This window comes from Acomys minous (assembly GCF_964271855.1).
Source record: "Acomys minous genome assembly, chromosome: 15".
NCBI lineage: Eukaryota > Metazoa > Chordata > Mammalia > Rodentia > Muridae > Acomys > Acomys minous.
The window spans coordinates 53,043,816-53,063,094 of record NC_140497.1 but is presented as its reverse complement, the minus strand read 5'-3'; the positions used below and the strand labels follow the sequence as shown (position 1 = coordinate 53,063,094).

Genomic DNA, 19,279 nt, shown 5'->3' with positions numbered 1-19,279 from the left:
TCAGATTTGGTGCAGAAAAAGATGAAGGATTTTCTACTTGAAGTAAGAAATAATTAATACATTTCCCTTTTCAGGTTAGAGCTTAGGGCCAAGGCGATTTCAAATGCACTTTACAATTGAAGTGTGACCTCCAAGTTCCTCATGTGCCACACAAACACAATATTCTAAGAATGTCAGGGAATGAAAACTAGCAAACACCAACCAAGTGAAGTGCTAAGAAGAGAAACCTGGCTGCTACTCTTTGCCACTGTAATAGCTAAGTGGCCTCGAGCGTATGAGAGCCTCTTGTAAGCACTCAGGCTCCTCAGTTACTAAATGGGGCGTACAAACGATGCTGAAGGCCTCAAGTTCTAACATTCCTTACTTATTCAACATTTATACCAATGCTGGCAAACAACACTTATTAAATAAAAAACTGTAAACTCATTCAGTCATTAAATATACATTTAATAGGCATGTCACCCACGTCAGATACTGGAAAGCACAGACAAGGAAGGCACATACGCACCTTACTGTAAGTGAATGAACAGCAAAGCTAAGAAACACCTTAAGTGATGAAGACAGATCTACATAGACAATGGAAGTTTGTCAACGCAGTTAATAGTAACCAGCTACTAGGAGTTTCTGCTTAGTCTTCCTCTTTCACACACTTCCTTGATTAAGGAAATCAAGTTTAAAGAATTCTCACATGTATAATAAATTCCAACAGTGTTAAGTTTATAAAAAATACTTTATTTTAAAGACTCTTAGTAGGACATCAACATCTTACTATAAGATTACAGGAAAGACACACAGTGCTCTGAGCATACAACAGGCCCTGCTGACGCTGCTCCTTACCGCACTATGCATGCCGGTCTCCTGGGTAGGGTAGTGGACGGCATGACTCAACATTTTACTTAACTATCATGTGAACTGGATTTTTCTCAAAGAATGAGATGAACTGTACCTATGAATACCTTTTCATGAAGGTTACAAATATATATGAACTTATAACTGAGTTATTTAAAATACATATGAACATGTAATTGGGTCATTACATTTAGGATTTTACAATGCTTTCTAAAAATCTAGTTCAATAATAATTTTCCTTAAAAAATCCTTTACCATATAATCTGAACAGTCCATATTTCTCTGAAATACAAGCATACACTTAATAGTAAGGTCCAAAATGATTAGAATTACTCTCCCCGGGAGAGGGAGGGGGAGGTGGCGGAGGAGGGGGTGGTGGGGCCAGGGAATATGGTAAATTAAGCAAGGGATGAGAGGCCATGTTAGGCGCAGCCCACCCCATGTTTACAGATGGGGGTGGGGGCGGGGGTGGTGGTGGGAGTGAAAAGTTATGCATATCAAACATGGGAGGGGGAAAGGGATAGTGCGTCATGACAGGATTATCTTGTCTCTGAGGTGGAAATGCCAAAGTCTCTTGAGATGCCATATGATCTGAGTTATAGAACTGATGAGGTGGAGGCCTGCCGCGGCTTCCTCGAGAGTATCTACCCCTGGGAAAGCCTCTCGTGAATTCCCTGTTGTGATATCCTTTTGAATGTTCCGAAGGAGAGCCATAGGCATTCCAATTCTGATGCACTTCACCAACATCTTCACCTTTGAGGGCAGAAATAAAAACAAAATTATATTTCAGTTAATATATCTAGATCATTGTAAAAAATGACTTCCATCCTTTAAGTTATTAACATGATGGAAAACTCAACTTTAAGAACGGAAAGGCACAACTTAGTGCTTAGGAATTAGGAAAGGCCAGGCAGCCAGAAAACATTTACCAGTAGCTGTATCCAAACCCCACAAAACCACACAGTATTATGCCCACCCACACTCAAAGCTGAGCAGGAAAGCTACATTCTTGCTTAGTATTTGTCCTAGAGAAATGAAAATTTATTTTTAAAAATATTTATAGGGGATTTACTCCTGACAAAAAAAAATAGAAGCAAGACAGATATTACTTAATGGATTTAGTAGTTAAACAACGCATGGTACGAATCCCCCCAAGGGGCAGGACTCTGTAAAGAAACAAATAATTTGCACATCTAGCAACCTGGATGGATTTCCAGGGAAGTATGATCAGCGCAAAAGCAAATATGTGTGATCCATGAAAGGATTCCAGTTACATTCCTGAATGATCAGATAGTAAGACACGGAGACTAGCACTGACAGAGCAGGCCAGGGGCGAAGCACCTGCACATGGAAGGCCATGAAGCTGATCGCTAGCGTTACAAAGCAGACCGAGGGAAGCAAGGAGCAGAGACAGACACAGAGGTCAGAAAGACGTAAGTAGTCACAACTAGAAAGCAAATGAAGGACTAAGGAGCACTCTGTTCTGTCAGTGAAATACTAAGCCCTGAGGACATTACCTCAGTAACAATCCTAGATGTGCGTCAGCAAGTTTACAAGATGTTTTAAGAGAAAGAAACGTGGTGAAGGGCATGTAATTAATTTCTCCTGTTGTTAATGCACTTATATTAATCTATAGTTATATCAAAAAGTTTAATTTTTAATAATAAAAGATTATAAACAGGAAAAGTCAAAATATGTGGTTTTGGTGCCATACTACTGCATTCTAAACCTGGGTAAATCCATTTCTTGAGAAAGCCACGCTGTAAGCACAGCTGCCTCTAACAGACTCAGCTTAGTCTATGCTGTGTGGTGCCTCCAAGACGAGGGGCATCGGGAGGTAAACGCAGAGAACAGTGATGCTCTCATTAATGTTTACTTACATATTTGTAGATGAAGGCAAAGAATGACTACAAAATAACAATATACTCACTTGACTCAGTCAATTCGGATTTCAGTTTTTTCCGGCCTTGAATCTGAGATTTTTTTTTCTGTTTGGCTTCTTTTTCTTTTTCATCATCACTGAAATCCAAAGCCTTGCAGATAAAAGTAGAGATTCACTCACTATTGATTTACCAATGGAAAGGTAGGCATTTGTACTTGAGGCTCAAACTGCTACTTACTCACTGACCATGAGAAAAAGGTAGCTCATGTCAACTTAATATTGCCTATTAATATGTCCAGTAGCATATAACGTAATAGCAAAAATTTCTGGTTACTTTGTTTTTAAGCCCTAGTAACTTTATGAAGCTGGATACTACCCCCCGCCCCCAGCCCTGTCTATTTAATTCCTAGAAAGCTTCAGATGGGTTAAGTTTAAAATGCCAAAAATAGAAATCTTCAAATATGGAATACATATTCCATTCCCTGGCCAGAAGTCCAATTTCCTGCTTAGATTTAAGATTCATCATCATGCCAGCTGCCAATGAGTGCCAAAAAGAAAAAGAAAAAAAGCCATAATGAGGACTAAGCTATTTTCACAGATCACCAGGTCCACAACAGAAATGAGAGACGTCATCCCACTATTTGTTCACTCAAAGTCAGACACAGGCACTGTCCATCAGTCTCATCATATGATACACGAACACTGACAGTGTTAGGCGTGCAGGGCTGGGTGAGGACAACAGGCATGAATGCAGTGGGAATAATATGCACACGGTCAAAAGTGCTTAAAAGTAAAAATGCACTGTAAGGCAAACTGAAGCTTTTCTTTCACACAACAGAACCAGAGCACTGTATTGTCAGATAACTATCTTCTCAGGAGAGAAAAATTTGTAATTGGGAGGAGTTTTACAGACTGCTTTATACAAAATTTGCTATCACTCCTAAAATCATTTTTCTTATACAAATTCAATTTTGCATTCAGGGAATATTTAAATTGCAAATAAAGATGACTAAGATTTATTTCTAAGAAATCTATGTCTTTTATATATGTCGAGCATTTTGTTATGGTCTTAAAATTAGAGAACTTTTAGACTGTAAGATGTCATTAACAATTATATAAAATTAAATTCCAATGTTTTTTATCAACTAGTTTGCCACTCCCGCGCTCCCCAAAAAACACAATCATATAGCATGTGAGATATAATTCTGTAAAAAACAAACTGAACCAAATCAATTTCCTAAGAACTTAATTTTACCAAAATTATTAGCTTTAATCCTGAGGCCTAAAATAGGGATTTAACAGGCCCATGTGAATATCCACACACTTTAAAACCATGCAATCACATTATTAAGATGCTGTAAGCACAGCACAAAGTGGAATTGAGTCTCCATTCTTAGCATCACTAGGTAACATTCTGGTGTACATACAAAGATAGACCACTCCCTGAGTTAAGTGATTCATGCCTGTAAAATCTCCTGAAGTGGGCATAGGCCTGAGTCATATCTCAAAAAGGTTAGAAATTCACACATACTATGATCTTCAGGACTGCTTGAGACATCTGAAGTATTCAGAAATTCAATCTCCAGTTAAGTCAAAACAACAACACAAAATCTTTAGAATATCCCGTTCTGCATCACTTGGAGTGGAACCAAGTAATCACGACTCATTTGCATATGATTCTCAAATGCTCTAGAAAGATTAAACCATAAGCCCTTCTCTGGAGATGAAACTAACTATTCCTATTGACACAGAAAAAAACACGATGTGCTATACAAACACGAGGGATTAGAGTTGGCATCTGCTGGTGACTCCGCCCCCATACCTAATGAGTGGCTTACTTTGCATCACAGCCAAATGGAACTAGGTCCCACATTGACGTTCAATAAACTTAAAGAAAAAACTCAATTTTAAGTAATAACATTTTGTCTATCAACAAAATTGATAAAAATGCAAATTATCAGGTAAGTAGGTTGGGAAGAGTTAACAATGTATATGATTAAGGCATGTGCTGCCTTGTAAAATAGTAAATGAAAGGCTCATACTAACTTCTGGAGGTGGTTCCTGATCGTTCTTCCAGGAGGCATCAGATCCTCGGTCCCTAGAAAGGATCACATTCTGGTAAGTGCTTATAGAACCTAACACTATGGGAAATTAGGTGAGCCCAACCTTTACTTTTATATGCAAACAGTAAGAAACTAAAAGACTATATTTTGTGTCCTTTACTAATCTCAAATAATATGGGTGCCTTCTAACACACACACACACACACACACACACACACACACACACACACGGGCACACATGTCGGCACTGTGGGAACTGAGAAGACTATACTGAACAGAGTAAGTGGTTCTGTACTTTTGATTTTCACTTTCAAGATGCCTGACCTTTGTATAAAACTTTGCCCACACCCACACACTGAAGATGCTGCAGATGCTATGAACAGTAACCGAGCAACTCCCTTTCTAGTGCTTCACTGCAACAGGCAGAGGAAAGGCAGTTCTTCTCCCTTAATTCACTAATACCACCACGTCTCTGTGAGGGACTCTAAGCAAAGGGTTAAGGAAAGACTGGTGACTTTGGGGAGGAGGATGACGAGATATTCTGAAGGACACTGCAGTGTATCAGACAGCTATATGAAAGGAGTCATTAGAGACGAAATTAGTAACTTTTGGTGGGAAATTATACAATGTGAAAAAGTCTAAGTATCAAACATTTATAATTTCTAAAACTTCACTTAAAAGCCTGTTTAATCTTAACTATTTCATGGTTTCAGCCATCTTTCTTGCTCCTACATTAATGCGAATTATTCTGACCAGATGGCCTCATACTTTAAATTAGATCTTAAAAATAAATGAGATGCTCCAGAATTAGAGCCACTAACATCAACGTGCCAATCACACTGATGAACGGTAAATTGCTTTAAAATTTTAACTGAGATTTTTGACATTATATGTGGTATTTACCAATGGCTATTTTTCATTCAGTCGGCTGTCATTAACCTACTCAGCTCACATGCACACAGTGCTCCTTTTGAATAGTCAGTACTAGAACTGATGTGTAGGATCTGCAGTCTGGAGTTTACAAAGATTAACAGCGAAGTTCCTTAGCACACGTGTCTACACAAGGAACCCCAATCAAGGAAAGATCAAGGAACAAGACTGCAAGTGACAGAAAGGTAACTAACTAGTCTCGCTAAATAAAGGTGGAACTGCAAAGGCCAACTTCTGCACTCAGGGGACATCCAACGAATAAATGCGTACATCTTCTACCGTACAGTCTCACTGTTCCCTTCTCAGGCTTATTCATATTTCTTCTTAGAAATGAAAATTAAGAATAAAGTACTGCTTTTACATAACTATTTTGTTAGCACTTTCATAAAACCCTTTCTGGGTAATTGTTAAAGGTTACATATGTGGCACATACATGGATAGCACCTTAATATTTAAGGAAGAATGAACAGGTCATTGTCTAAGCATTATTTAAAATATAAATAACGCCTTTATGACTCAGTATCAATTTAAATCATTAAATCCTGTTACCACTTCATGTAGGAAAGTTACCACCCACAGCTGGAAAAATAAAATTGAGGCCAAATGGTTCCTCTTCGGATTCTTACAAATGACTTGTCAATTACAAAGACCAAAATTTTTACTTCTGAAATAGTAAATGAAATTTAGAAATCTGATTTAATATGAAAATGGTATAAAGAACTTCTTAGGTGTTACAGATGAGAATAGTGCTTAAGGCTGGGCATAGTGGTACCAACTTGTAAACTAACCATTTGGGAGATGGAGGCAGGAGGATCAGAAATGAGTCCAGAAAGATACCCTGCCTTCCACAAACAACAAGAAACTAAAAACATTTCTTTAAACTTATGACTTTATTGTAAATAATTTTCTTATGCAGTAATACTAATACTGAGTAGTTTGTACACTAAAATATATAATGGGAAAAAAAACAATAAACTAGAATTCATAATGTTTCTAGTGGCTATTATGTATTAATATTACATATTCCCTATGTGTTAACGCTGATGACAAATCATAGCTCTCAAAAATATTTATTTAAAAAAAAAGCTGTCTAGAACATAGCCACCACTTATGTATAAGAAATTACCATCTATTAGATTCAGTCTTAAAATAATAAATGGCTGACACATGAATAACATAGTAATGAGGCACTTACTGTTTGAGTTTTTCTGTGAATATATACTGAGTGAAGTCCTTCATTGACGGAGCAAAGTACATAGTGTCATTTATTTTAACACCTTTACTCTCAATGTGATCTGAAGAATTAAACCTCAGTACATAAAATGGATGGGCAACAGGTCCAAATATCTCAAATATCTACAAAACAGAAGACAATAAATATGTATCCCTCAATAATGATTTGAAAAGGCGGTAAGAATTTTAAACACACTGATAATTGGTAAAACAAGGCAATTCTATATTACAATAATAAATTATTTTACTTTTACACCTGAAGTTTTCTTATTTTGACCACAAATGCAATAGCTTACTACGTACAACCTTTTTTGCAAATAAAACAATAGCAAGTTTGTTTTTTGGTAAATTCAAATCATTTTGGTAATACCTACTAGACACAAATAATAGCTTTCTATCAGTGTTCATGAGTTATATGCTACACAAAACTATAGGACACAGTCCAAAGTTGGATCTTATCATGGAGAGCATAAAACCATGCTAAAGTATCAATTACGCTGTTTTCATAAAATGCTAGCATTTTGGAAAGTGGAGCCATGGCTTTTCTCAGGTTCGAAAGGAGCCAAGCAGCTGACCAGTGCTATAAGGCTGCAATCCAGGCCAAGGGAGGCCAGAGCCGGAGACCTGCTGCAAATCCACAGCTATGGTGAGCAGATAAAAAGAGCCTCTTTCACGATCTAGCACACTTTACTAACTTGTACTATCTAAGGCAGTTTCGGGAGTTTCAAATTTCTTCAGTATTATATGCGGTGATGAAATCACGTTAAGTCTTGACCTGGAAGAGATGCAACTGTCACAGCTGAAAGCCGGATGATTAAAGACTCTAAAGTGGTTCTTACCAACTAACTAAATAATGGCACTGAGCGTGCCTGATTTTCTAAGTGTTCTCATTTTGTGATTCAATCTTTTGTTCATCTACACTGGGAACAAAGCTGCTAGCCTGGTAAGATAAGACTACTCTTAAGTTTATGAATTCTCTAAAAATAAGCAGTGACAATTAAAATAATAAAAATTAAAACGTTCTGAAATAAAACTAGTAGCATCAATATTAATACTCCTTTCAATTTAAAAACTAAACAATAATAGAAAGGGTTTAGAAAAGTAGACTTCATCTGATAAAAATATGCATGGGACGGAGGGCTGTCAGTCCATCACTCTTCCTAGTCTACGCTGTGGACACTTCAAGTAATTTATTACCTTTAGTAATTCAAAATTTTTAACTTCCTAGATAAAATAGTGATAATACACATCAATTAAAAACTAAACTATGACTCTAATAACATATGGTAATCACTGTAACCTGGTACATAAGGCTCATCCCCAGAGTCTAATTCCCTTGATAGTATGATTTTATTTCTTAACCATGGCAATGATTTCACCCAAGGCTCCCTATGAAACTTCAGGCTTATACTAAACTGAGACACTGAAATTTCTTGCACCCATTTAAAGTAACCCTTCCCTTAGGATCTGTATTTTTCCTTCACGGCTACAATTAAGCCATTACAAAGTTTTAAGTAAAAAAGTTTCGCGTAGCTAGTAATGGGACCATTATCACAGACTTGGCATGCAGGAGGACTGGTAGGCGTTCATGGTTGTACTTCAGACACAGAAAAATTTAGCTGAGTTCAAAGAAACAATTTACCTAATAAGGATTATTTAAAAGAAGAATGTAGTAGCGTTACTTTTACTTTAAAATAAGTCAGAGAAACAAAAAAAACAAAAAAAAAAACAACAAAAAAAAACGTTATGGATCTCAGTATAGGTCTGATGTTGAGCAACACCTGAGGGTGAAACTGTGACAAGCAGCTTTACAGTTGGTCTTGGGTAGTGTCACCTTGTCACAGAGTCCCTAAGAGTTCTCTGCATCTCTGCTCTAACATTCTACTCACCTTTGGAAAGTTTGTAACTGCATACCCAATATGAAGTTAAAACAGGAAAACTTAAGACTGAGGAAAGCATAAAAAGCAAAGTTTAGAACAGGAAGAACTGAGACATTTACTTTGAGCCACCTACAAGCAACTTCTTTCTTTCTTTCTTTCTTTCTTTCTTTCTTTCTTTCTTTCTTTCTTTCTTTCTTTCTTTCTCCTTCTTGTTGTTGTTATTGTTGTAGTTTTGCTTTCTGACACATGGTTTCCCTGTGTAGCCTTGGCTGTCCTGGACTCACTTTGTAGACCAGGCTGGCCTCAAACTTAGAGATCCACCTGCCTCTGCTTTCCAAGTGCTGGGATTAAAGGCGTGTGTCACCCCTACCCGGTACATCTTTTTATCTTAAATAAGATATATCCTGCAAAATTTTTATACAAAGGCTTCCTGTCAAAGCAGTGAACACATGCCACCACAACAGCACTTGTATAACATACAGAGCTGGGAGGAAACAACTAGTAACAGGGTGTGCTGTCCCCGAGTCTCACCGCAGAGCTGTTCGCAGTTGTCCTGAGCGCAGCAGGGCAAGGACACAGGAGGGAGTAGACGCCTGGCCCAGGCACCGCACACTCTGCTGGAGAATGAGCTGCACCTCCCTTCTCGTCACTCTCCAGGTCAGACTCTGTCCATACAGACCAGGTTACTCTGACTTTCTCTACATAGAAATCTATCAGGAAATAGACCTAAAGAAGCTTGTATTTTTAAATTCTGGTTACTGGTTTGTTTCACAAATATCTTTACCCAGCTCTGCTTCAACCCCACTTCAGAAAAATGGTGTTTAGATCTACAAATACATTTTATTTCCCTCTTCGAGGTAGGATCACACTCAATTCTGCTCAGACCACTGAATGCAAGCTTACCTACTACTTTTCAAGTTTACAAAGTTCTCTAAGTGAAATTTAAACCCAGATGTAATTTTTACCTCCATGCATAGATTTTTCATCTAATGTGTATGAATGTCGACTAGTCTGAAAACGCACATATATTTTCAGCATAAGAATGTCACTTTTAGGCCGGGCGTGGTGGCATATACCTTTAATCCCAGCACTTGGGAGGCAGAGGCAGGTGGATCTCTGTGAGTTCAAGGCCAACCTGGTCTACAAAGTGAGTCCAGGACAGCCACAGCTACACAGAGAAACCCTGTCTCAAACAACAAACAAAAAAGCCATTTTTAGGGTTAAATTAGCAAAGCATGTAATCTTAGATTCAAATTGCCCAAGACAGCATAAGAAAAAAAGCAGATGTTATGAAAACAATCTTAGTAATTTTGTTTCAGGTTAAAGGAAAACTCAAGTAGCAGGCTTCCCTTTCTTCTTCCCTCTCCTGTCTATTACCACTTCCTCAAGGACAGCAACAAACACTGTTTTTGCTCGGGCAAAGTTGGTGTCTCCTACAATAGTGCCCTGGACACAAAAAGCGACGGACAGCATGGTCACGCAGCCTCTAACACTCCTTCCCTCTTTCCACCCTGGATTGTTTTCTCCATGTGGAGATGCACAATGGCACCAAAGCACTTCAAAGGGGAAGCACTTCAGTCTCCACACACAAACCTTCCCCAGAATAAAAGGTTCTCAATGCCAATAAATCCTGTCACCAACTGCTTTGCGATTGGCCATGGTAAACTAACCCGCCAAATTTAACATATGTAGGTGGTGAAAGATGACAGAATTTGGTAAAACTTGATCCTTTCTAAGCTGTTCTAAAATTAAAACAGGTGCAAGCGCTGTTGGGTGTCTGAGATTCATTTCCACCAGATTTTGCAGAAACTCGTGTGGTCCCTCCCTGAGACAGCCAAAATGGTAATGCTGACGGAGAGCAAGGACGCTTCCAGGAGGCCCTGGTCCCTGCAGGAGACAAACTTGTAGTTGTGGACTTTTCTGCCACGTGGTGTGGACCTTGCAAAATAATCAAGCCCTTCTTTCACTCACTCTCTGGCAAGTATTCCATTGTGGTGTTCCTTACGTAGACGTGGATGACTGCCAGGATGTTGCTGCGGACTGTGAAGTCAACACATGCCAACCTTCCAGTTTTATAAAAAGGGTCAAAAGGCAGATGAATTCTCTGGTGCTAACAAGGAAGAACTTGAAGCCACTATTAACTGAGCTTGCCCAATCACACACTGAAAAGTTTAACCAGCCACCACTGTTTAAATCTTGTAAATTTTTTTAATTTCCAAAAACAACTATGAAGTGTAGGAAGTCTATATCCAACTGCCACCTGATTATAAATGGCAATAAAATATTAATGCTACCCTTTAAAAAAATATTAAAACGGTGGAGAAAGCAAAGCACAGGAAAAGGTATGCGAGTTCTGTCAGGAATATTTTCTTCTTCCTGACTCAATGTAACTTACTCCATTCCGTTGAAACAAACAACAACAACAACAACAACAACAACAACAACAACAAATCTCACGTGGGAAGAACTAAATTCTAAGAGCGAGTTGCAGAGAGCCACAGGTTTGTTTTCGAGCAGGTACACTTTTACTCAGAACACCTGACTTTAAAATGAACACTTGTTTAGTACTTATACTCTTGAAGGTAAGAGGTCCACAATTACCTTACTTACTGGGCAAAGTGTACAGTCTTCAAATTAAGCATCGATATGCATGGTTACCCACTATAAGGGTAAAAGGGACCCTATAGACATGGCTATTAAACCCATATTGATAACACCCTAAGTTGTGCGTAAAGCAACACTGAATTTGTTGCTGAAATCTTTTTCCATTAAAAAAATTCCACTCTGGGGCTGGAGAGATGGCTCAGTGGTTAAGAGCACTGCCCGCTCTTCCAAAGGTCCTGAGCTCAATTCCCAGCAACCATATGGTGGCTCACAACCATCTACAGTGAGATCTGGCGCCCTTTCTGGTGGGCAGGCATACATGAAGGTGAAACACTGTATACTTAAATAAATAAATCTTTAAAACAAAAATTCCACTCTGTACTTCCATCTGAAGAGTTTCAAAGCCACCAACTTAAAGAAGAAGAAGAGCCATTACTACACTATGGAAGTTCTATTCAGCTCTGAGTATCTGTGGAAAGAGAAGCAATGTTGCATTCACCTTTAGAACTTCTCCCCTTGAAGTATCTGACAAACACTGTGGGAAAAAATCTTCACATGTGAATTGATCCATGCAGCAAAATTTTCTAAGGGATAGTAAGCCAATTTATAGCACACATGAAGAATCAAGCATGAAATAAAATTTGATGATCTGTTTACTAAACTCTCAAGACAAAGAAGAGGAACTAGAAAACAAAGTAGCAATAAATTGTATGAGTTTTCACAAACCTTTCCTGCTGCCTGTCGATCACTTTTGAAAATGACAGTGTCCTCATTAACTGGAGGTATGTTGGTCACAGACTCAATTATTACTGAAAAATAGACCAAAAAAAAAAAAAAAAAAAAAAAAAAACCAAACCACAGTTTACGGTTTAAAAAGATAAATTAGATCTTTAAATATAATCTAAGCATTAAATGCAATACAACTTAAAATTTAAGGTGACTTAACATACTTAAGCAATCATTCCTCATTAGTAAAGTCTTAATTACCAAATAGCAAAGGGACATGGGTTATAGTTACTTTAATATAAAAGGCTACAACTCCAAAAGAAAAAAAAACAGAATTAACAGAAAATATTAATTGCTCATTAGTCTTGAATACTCAATCTAATTTTTATTATTATTGATATAGGTGTTAGGAAAGGGTCAAAAGATAAAGTTCTATTTCAACTACTTGTACAACTAACTGATAAGGAGTAAGACTTGAATTCTATATTGTGTAGGTTCTATAAACTAAGGACTCGTAATTTAGCTGCCTTCTCAAATTCAAAAATCCTATAGTTTTCTCAGTCAATTGCAGTTTCTCAGATTTATCTCATTTTAAGAGTTAGCAATTATTCTTGGTTGCCTACCATAATAAGATGCTAAGATCCAACCACCAAAGACTCCAACACACTTTGGTTGTAGGACAGAAAAGTTAAGTTTTGAAAGGAAAGCATCTTCACTCGGGGCCTTGTAGGGTCAATTACTCTGTCCTCTGGTTTCTAAGAAAATCTGCAAGCTTCTGAGCAAATCCAGGGTTGCTGGGAGAGGACGGAGTCCGCATCCTTGGGTAATCTCTGTCCTCTGTACACATAACACATGTTTAGAAGAGAAGAGGCATGCCGTGAGGGGCGTCTTCAACCTCAGGACGACTACTACTAACTCTCCTGGCTGGCTGTAAATCTCTGTCCTCTGTACACATAACACATGTTTAGAAGAGAAGAGGCATGCCGTGAGGGGCGTCTTCAGCCTCAGGACTACTACTAACTCTCCTGGCTGGCTGTGTAGGAAACCTTTCCAAGGGATAGTAAAAAACAGATGGAATGGTGACCAAAGGATCACAGAGGGTACATTTCTGGCTTTATGATCTCTGAGTTCACGGCCAGCCTGGTCTACAAAGTGAGCTCCAGGATAGCCAGGGCTACACTGAGAAACTGTCTGGAAAAAAAAAACAAAAACAAAAACAAAAACAAAAAACAAAACAAAACAAAAGAATGAAAAGGGGAGGCATGAGACAGGAAACATGAAGGCTGAGCCTAGAAACCAAGAACACAGAGCCTAAGAAAGGGATCAGCATTTTGAGACATCTGATTTTAGCTTACTAGGACCAGACCTGTATCAGACTACAAGTCCACAAAGCTGTTAGGTAGCAAATTTGTGGTGTTTCAAGTCAACACAATTTGTGTCAACTTGTTACAGCTGATACTGTAAATGAAATCAAAGAAAAAAATCTCAAAAAATGTCAGCAAAAACAAGAAAAAAATGTTTAACTAAAACCAATATTATACATTTAAGTTTAATAACTAAGATAAAGTATACATGTTTCAAAGAAAATGTAATATACCAAGTCCTTGACCTATTATTAGTGCATACTTGAACATAAGTATTATTAATATGTTACTTACATACCTAATTGTTCAATAATGCTGGAAACCTTTCCAAGAGGTTTTAGAGCAATGTCTTCAGGCAGAGTAACAGTGAGTTCTTCAACAGAAGGTAGTTCCTATAATATAGGGGAAAACATTAATCTTCCTGCTTCAGCAAATTTTAAAAAAGGAGAAATATTTTCCACTTAAAGTGCATACAAATTGCTAAAGATGTAACAATAAGCATTAAACCATTTGCATTTCTGCCATTCAAGTGGTTCAGTAACTCACTAAAATATAAGTCCAGTTAGACAAGAATATAGACTTAAATATTACCAAACACATCTGATAAGAGATGGCCTCTTCAAAGAAAAGCTTTATTAAGGAATCCAGAGACATTCCATTTGAAGAGATCTACTACAATTCCTCCACAGCAGGAATGTTCTCTGAGTTGTTTGGCTAATTTGGATAATTAATGTGCCTTTAATTATAGGAAAATAAATTTTTAATTTTCCATCAATCTTTCCTGGTACTGTGTGAAGAGTGAAAGTCTGACAATGACATCTATCAATCAAATACACAGATGTGGCCTGTGAAAGCTGAAAATGTGTTATCTCATATCTTCTCTTTCCAGGTTAAAAAAGTTTCTTAACACCTACAGATTTCTTTTTTGACCCAACTGTAAACCATACCTCAGTTGCTATAGAAACTAAATACTGAAATAGATGAAGTTAAAGCAAAACCTAAGAATAAGACTGACGTTCACTTTCATATTAAATAAACAGAGCTTTTTGTTTTTGACCCTTGACCAAATAGCATCATTCTTGAATAAGACTTGAAGCCAAAGGCTCTGTCAATGACATTAGTGATTATTGGCAGGATAACATTTGGAGAAATGTTAAGAAAGATGAGAAAAATCTAAATAATACAAAGTATAATGGTAATGAACATGAGTAATCATTTTTCCCTGTGAAAACTTGAGTTTTTAAAAGAATCATTTAACCATATATCTAAAATATACTTCCTTCTGAGATAAGCTGTTTTTTGTTTGTTTTAAATTAAAAATTATTTACTAAGAGATATATGAAGATTTTCAGCTAATACAATGCAGCAATTTGCCTCGGAACGGTTAAACATGCCTAGTGTTAGAAGAAATAATCTTGTTTCAACTGTCAGATTTCTTCTGAGTACTTTTAGGGAGACAACTACTACCTGCCACTTGTCATTTATTATTTTATATGCATGTCTTCCCTACATGTATGTCTGTGTATCAGGTGTGTGCTTGGTGCTCAAGAAGGCCAGAAGAGCACACAAAATCCCTGGAACCTGAGTTAGAGATGGTTGCGGTCACCAAGTGGGTGCTGGGAACACAACCTCTTAACTCTGTCCAGTCCTCAGGTTGCATTTTAACACAATAATGACAGAAGGAGTTTTTCGGCAAAGAGTCTACTTTGAAAATATTAGTATGTATATCAGGCATCAAAAAGTCTTTCAAAGTTAAGTTCTAATTGTAAAATACAGGTTCATGCTAAAAACAAGCAAGCAAACAAAAAGACCACCCTCTAGCAGTACAAGATATTAAAGTAAAATAAGGACTTCATCCTGGCCAAAACGCCACACACAAGTTACTGCCAACAAGCCAACAAACATGTGTTTCCTTCTAATACGTTCATTATGCAGATACAGGCTTTATGGAACCTGTTACGTTTCACTGTAGTGAAATATCCTTGTTGCACATTAGCTATCTCCTTTACAGCCTGCACATTGTCCTACGCCACAACAGAAATGTCTGCCCAACCACATTTCACACCTACTGTATGGTCCTGTATAGGTGTGCCATACTCTAACACAGTAACCATGTAATATATTTATATGCTCTCTAAAAATCTTTGTCACACATGTTTTTACATAGCTCTTGTGGTAAGGAGACCTTCTATATTATCCTACATTGTATTAATTCACACTTCCTACATCATGCCATTACTGAAAAGTAAACTGAAAAAAACTCTGCCAGTTGATATAAAATAATACAAAATAGTATCTTGCTTTAAAACTTTGCTTTGAACTTGGTAAGACTTTACATACTTCTTGGCGATTTGTCTGTTCTTATGAACTACACATGGCATTTATGCAGTTCTCTTCTGGAGAACTTTTCTGAGACCCACGGACTTTTAAGAGTATTTTCCTTGTTTCCAATGTGTAGCAAACATGCTTCACCTGAGCCTAGCACTTCGTTCGGTGCACACTTGACACTTCTGGGTTGTCTTAAAAAAAAATCACTGGCATTTTCTTCATTCACTCCTCTAGTTTCAGGAGTCAATATTTGTTTATTTGGTCCATTCACTATGTTATGCTTGTATAAAAGTAGAGTAGAAATTAGCTTTATTGCTACCGAAAATACTAGCCAGCAACCTGCGAAGATTATAATCTTCCAGACCAACTTGAGGACCAGACTTTAATGTACTAAATACTTATCCTTGCATGGCTTTTTTTTAAAAAACCAAAATTCCAACTTAGCTCCATTGATCTGTGACACTATCAGTATAGGAATGGCTGTGGCTTTCATCTATTCAGAAAGAACTAATACCCTACCAACTCCACCTCTATCAATATTTTCCCGATGACATTTTTCTAACTGCTTTTATATGTTTATTTTACTAGGTAAACTTCAGAAATGTCCTATTAGTATGGACTGAGATCACAGCATAGTAGTTTTGATAATCTATATAAACACCTAGGCTTGTTGAACATACACTCTTTTACTCATTACTCACTATCATAAATTCCTATTATTTAGCCTGTGTCGTGCCAAGCCTGCTGTGAGGTCCTCCCCCCCTCTTCCTCCCTATTCTTTTTAAGCAGGGGCTCACGACAGCCTGTCCTGGAATGCACTATGCGGGCCTGGCTGGCCTCAAACTCAGAGACTGGCCTAGCTCTACTGGGATTAAATGTGTGCTGCTATGGCTAGCTTTCTGATTTTTTTTTTTTTTTTTTTTTTTTTTTGAGACAGGGTTTCTGTGTGGTCTTGGCTGTCCTGAACTCGATCTGTAGACCAGCCTGGCCTCAAACTCACAGCGATCCTCCTGCCTCCGCCTCCCGCCTGCTGGGGTTAAAGGTGCGTGCCACCACGTCTGGCCTTTTCTGATTCTTTACAAGAGCATAACTGACACACTCTTTGCAACACTAGGGCTTGATGTTTTCAGACTCTTTGGAGTCCAGAATGTACAGCAGTGGCCATGATACCTAAGTCTAAGAACGCTACAGGAGTTCACAATAATTATACATTGACTTTTATGTTAATACGGTTAAGAAATACATGACTCTAAGGCTAATCAAAAGAACACCGTGAGTTTTACAGTCCTTTCATCACTCTGACATTAGTATTCACACAATCTTTGTAGGTTGGGCTTTCCCAGTCTACAGTGAGATAAAGTCCTAATACTCAAGTCTAAGGAGTACTTGCAGGAGAAGAAAATAAAATACGCAGGACCAGCCTATTTCTAAAGAAAGTGCTTAGTGTTGTCAGAAGGGAGTCTAGCAGGCCTCTCACCACCTTATTTCAATCATTGTTGTCACAATGAAAACTTCCAACTAAACATGTGTAGGACATTTGATTGCATTTAGAAATAAACACAGGGAAAAAACAAATAAAGACTGATATTTGTGATTGTCAACACACTTCCGATTTCAGCGGAGGAGCCTATATCATGAGAATGCATACCTCCTCAGCATTAAGTTCACTTTTAATCAGAGAGAGAGAGAGAGAGAGAGAGAGAGAGAGAGAGAGAGAGTGTGTGTGTGTGTGTGTGTGTGTGTTCATGAAGGTTTGTATGGACATCAGAGGTTGCCATGTGTTTTCTATCATTCTTTGTTTTTTTAGGCATGATATCTTTTCTAACTGAGGCTCATTGATTAGCTAACGGGCAAGCTGCAAACCTTTATTCATAGCCTCCCTCCCCAGTGCCGGGGTTACAGACACATATCACTGCCCCCTTTATAGCATAGCACCTTAAAGTCTCTATCCTAGATACTCTACAGAAGACAAAGCATACATAATTAACTAAATACTGTACATAAAAAATGAAAGAGGTAAGAAATGAAGCTAGCATCACACAATTCCAATTTAAAAGCTTGTTACAAAGTGTGCCTTCAAAAGTCAGCTAAATCAAGCTATAAAGTTACTTTCAGAATGATGGACATTTTTATACAAAAATCAAGGGAAAATCGATGTTTATTTTCTTCAAATAAAATGATAAGAGGCAAAAAAAGGAAAAAATATCTCAAGTTCTTTCAGCCAGAACGTCAAAGGAAGTTCTTCGGGTTGCCATATCCAAAAGAGCACAAGATCGACTTGTCTTGACGATCGCTGTGAGTTCGAGGCCAGCCTGGTCTACAAAGTGAGTCCAGGACAGCCAAGGCTACACAGAGAAACCCTGTCTCAAAAAACCAAAACAAACAAACAAACAACAACAACAAAAAACCAAAAAAACAAAAAAAGACTTGTCTTGATGTTTGGATTCCAAGTGTCGCCACCTCTTACCTTACCTAACTACTAAATCTAAACGCTGCATGGTTACCAAGGCCACTTACTCCTTACCAGACTATTCTACTCCTTTCCCTCCTTCAAAACATAACAACATTATATGTTTATTGTCCACATCCCTAGTGAGAAAACAAACCCCGTAAGTGGGGCCCACTGAGCTGTAGCATCCAGAACAAGGACTAGAATAATATTAATTATTTATTAAATGAAATGGCCCATGTTACCATTGGAAACTAATCAAAGATCTCAGAAATCAATGTTTACTTTAGTCAGAGAAAATAAGTCAGAAAATGATAATATAATTCAATATACAACCTTCAAGGAAGGAAAAACACCTGAACCCAACCACCTCAAAATAAAATAAAGCTGCCTAGGAAAACTGACTGCCAAGAATGATGCACAGATACTTCTAGCTTGCAGCAGCAAGCATTACTACAATTAGATTAACACCTGGCTTCCAGGATAATACAGCAGCTGCCCTGGTCAGACAATACGTAAATCTCCTCAGAGGCATATTATCCTCTATTAAAGGAAACACAAGCCAAACACTTTACTTCTCTAGGTGGTAAAAGGTTATCCATGTGACAAGAAATAAAAACATGCAAACATCAATCTTAGGGGGAAAACAGCTAGAATACATACTGATGGGCGTGGCTATCTTGACTGCATACAGGATTTAAAAGAACTGGAAGGCATCTCTGAATTATCCAATGCAGAGATAATGAAAGGAAAATGGGACAGAAAAACCTTCACCATTAAGTAATGAATAAAACCCAGGATGCTGAAGAGACAAGGGTACTTATTTGCAGATTAGAAAAACTAACTCAGCTGGATTACCCTACATCCACTTTGGAACACCTGTAAACAATCTCCTCTATTTTACATATGCAAATAGGAAGAGACCAACCGCACTGGTTATGTTGGAATGTAACTGAGCCAGTCTCAAGTCT

General features: G+C 37.8%; 1 protein-coding gene and 1 pseudogene across 2 annotated transcripts in view; one reads left to right on the top strand and one right to left on the bottom strand.

The window, feature by feature from the left end:
• Positions 1-426: 426 nt before the first annotated feature.
• Positions 427-19,279, bottom strand: part of NAF1 (nuclear assembly factor 1 ribonucleoprotein) — a 32,645-nt gene continuing 13,792 nt past the window's right edge. The window contains exons 3-8 of the mRNA XM_084758383.1: positions 13,830-13,923; positions 12,168-12,250; positions 6,920-7,080; positions 4,778-4,829; positions 2,780-2,882; positions 427-1,602 (exon numbers count right to left, since the gene is read on the bottom strand). Of these exons, the coding sequence (XP_084614509.1) occupies positions 1,151-1,602; positions 2,780-2,882; positions 4,778-4,829; positions 6,920-7,080; positions 12,168-12,250; positions 13,830-13,923 (945 nt within the window). The 3' untranslated portion in view covers positions 427-1,150. The remainder of the gene's footprint in view (positions 1,603-2,779; positions 2,883-4,777; positions 4,830-6,919; positions 7,081-12,167; positions 12,251-13,829; positions 13,924-19,279) is intronic.
• On the top strand, positions 8,684-12,161 carry LOC311584262 (thioredoxin-like; annotated as a pseudogene). Its single transcript has one exon. The product of its transcript is annotated as a thioredoxin-like (transcript).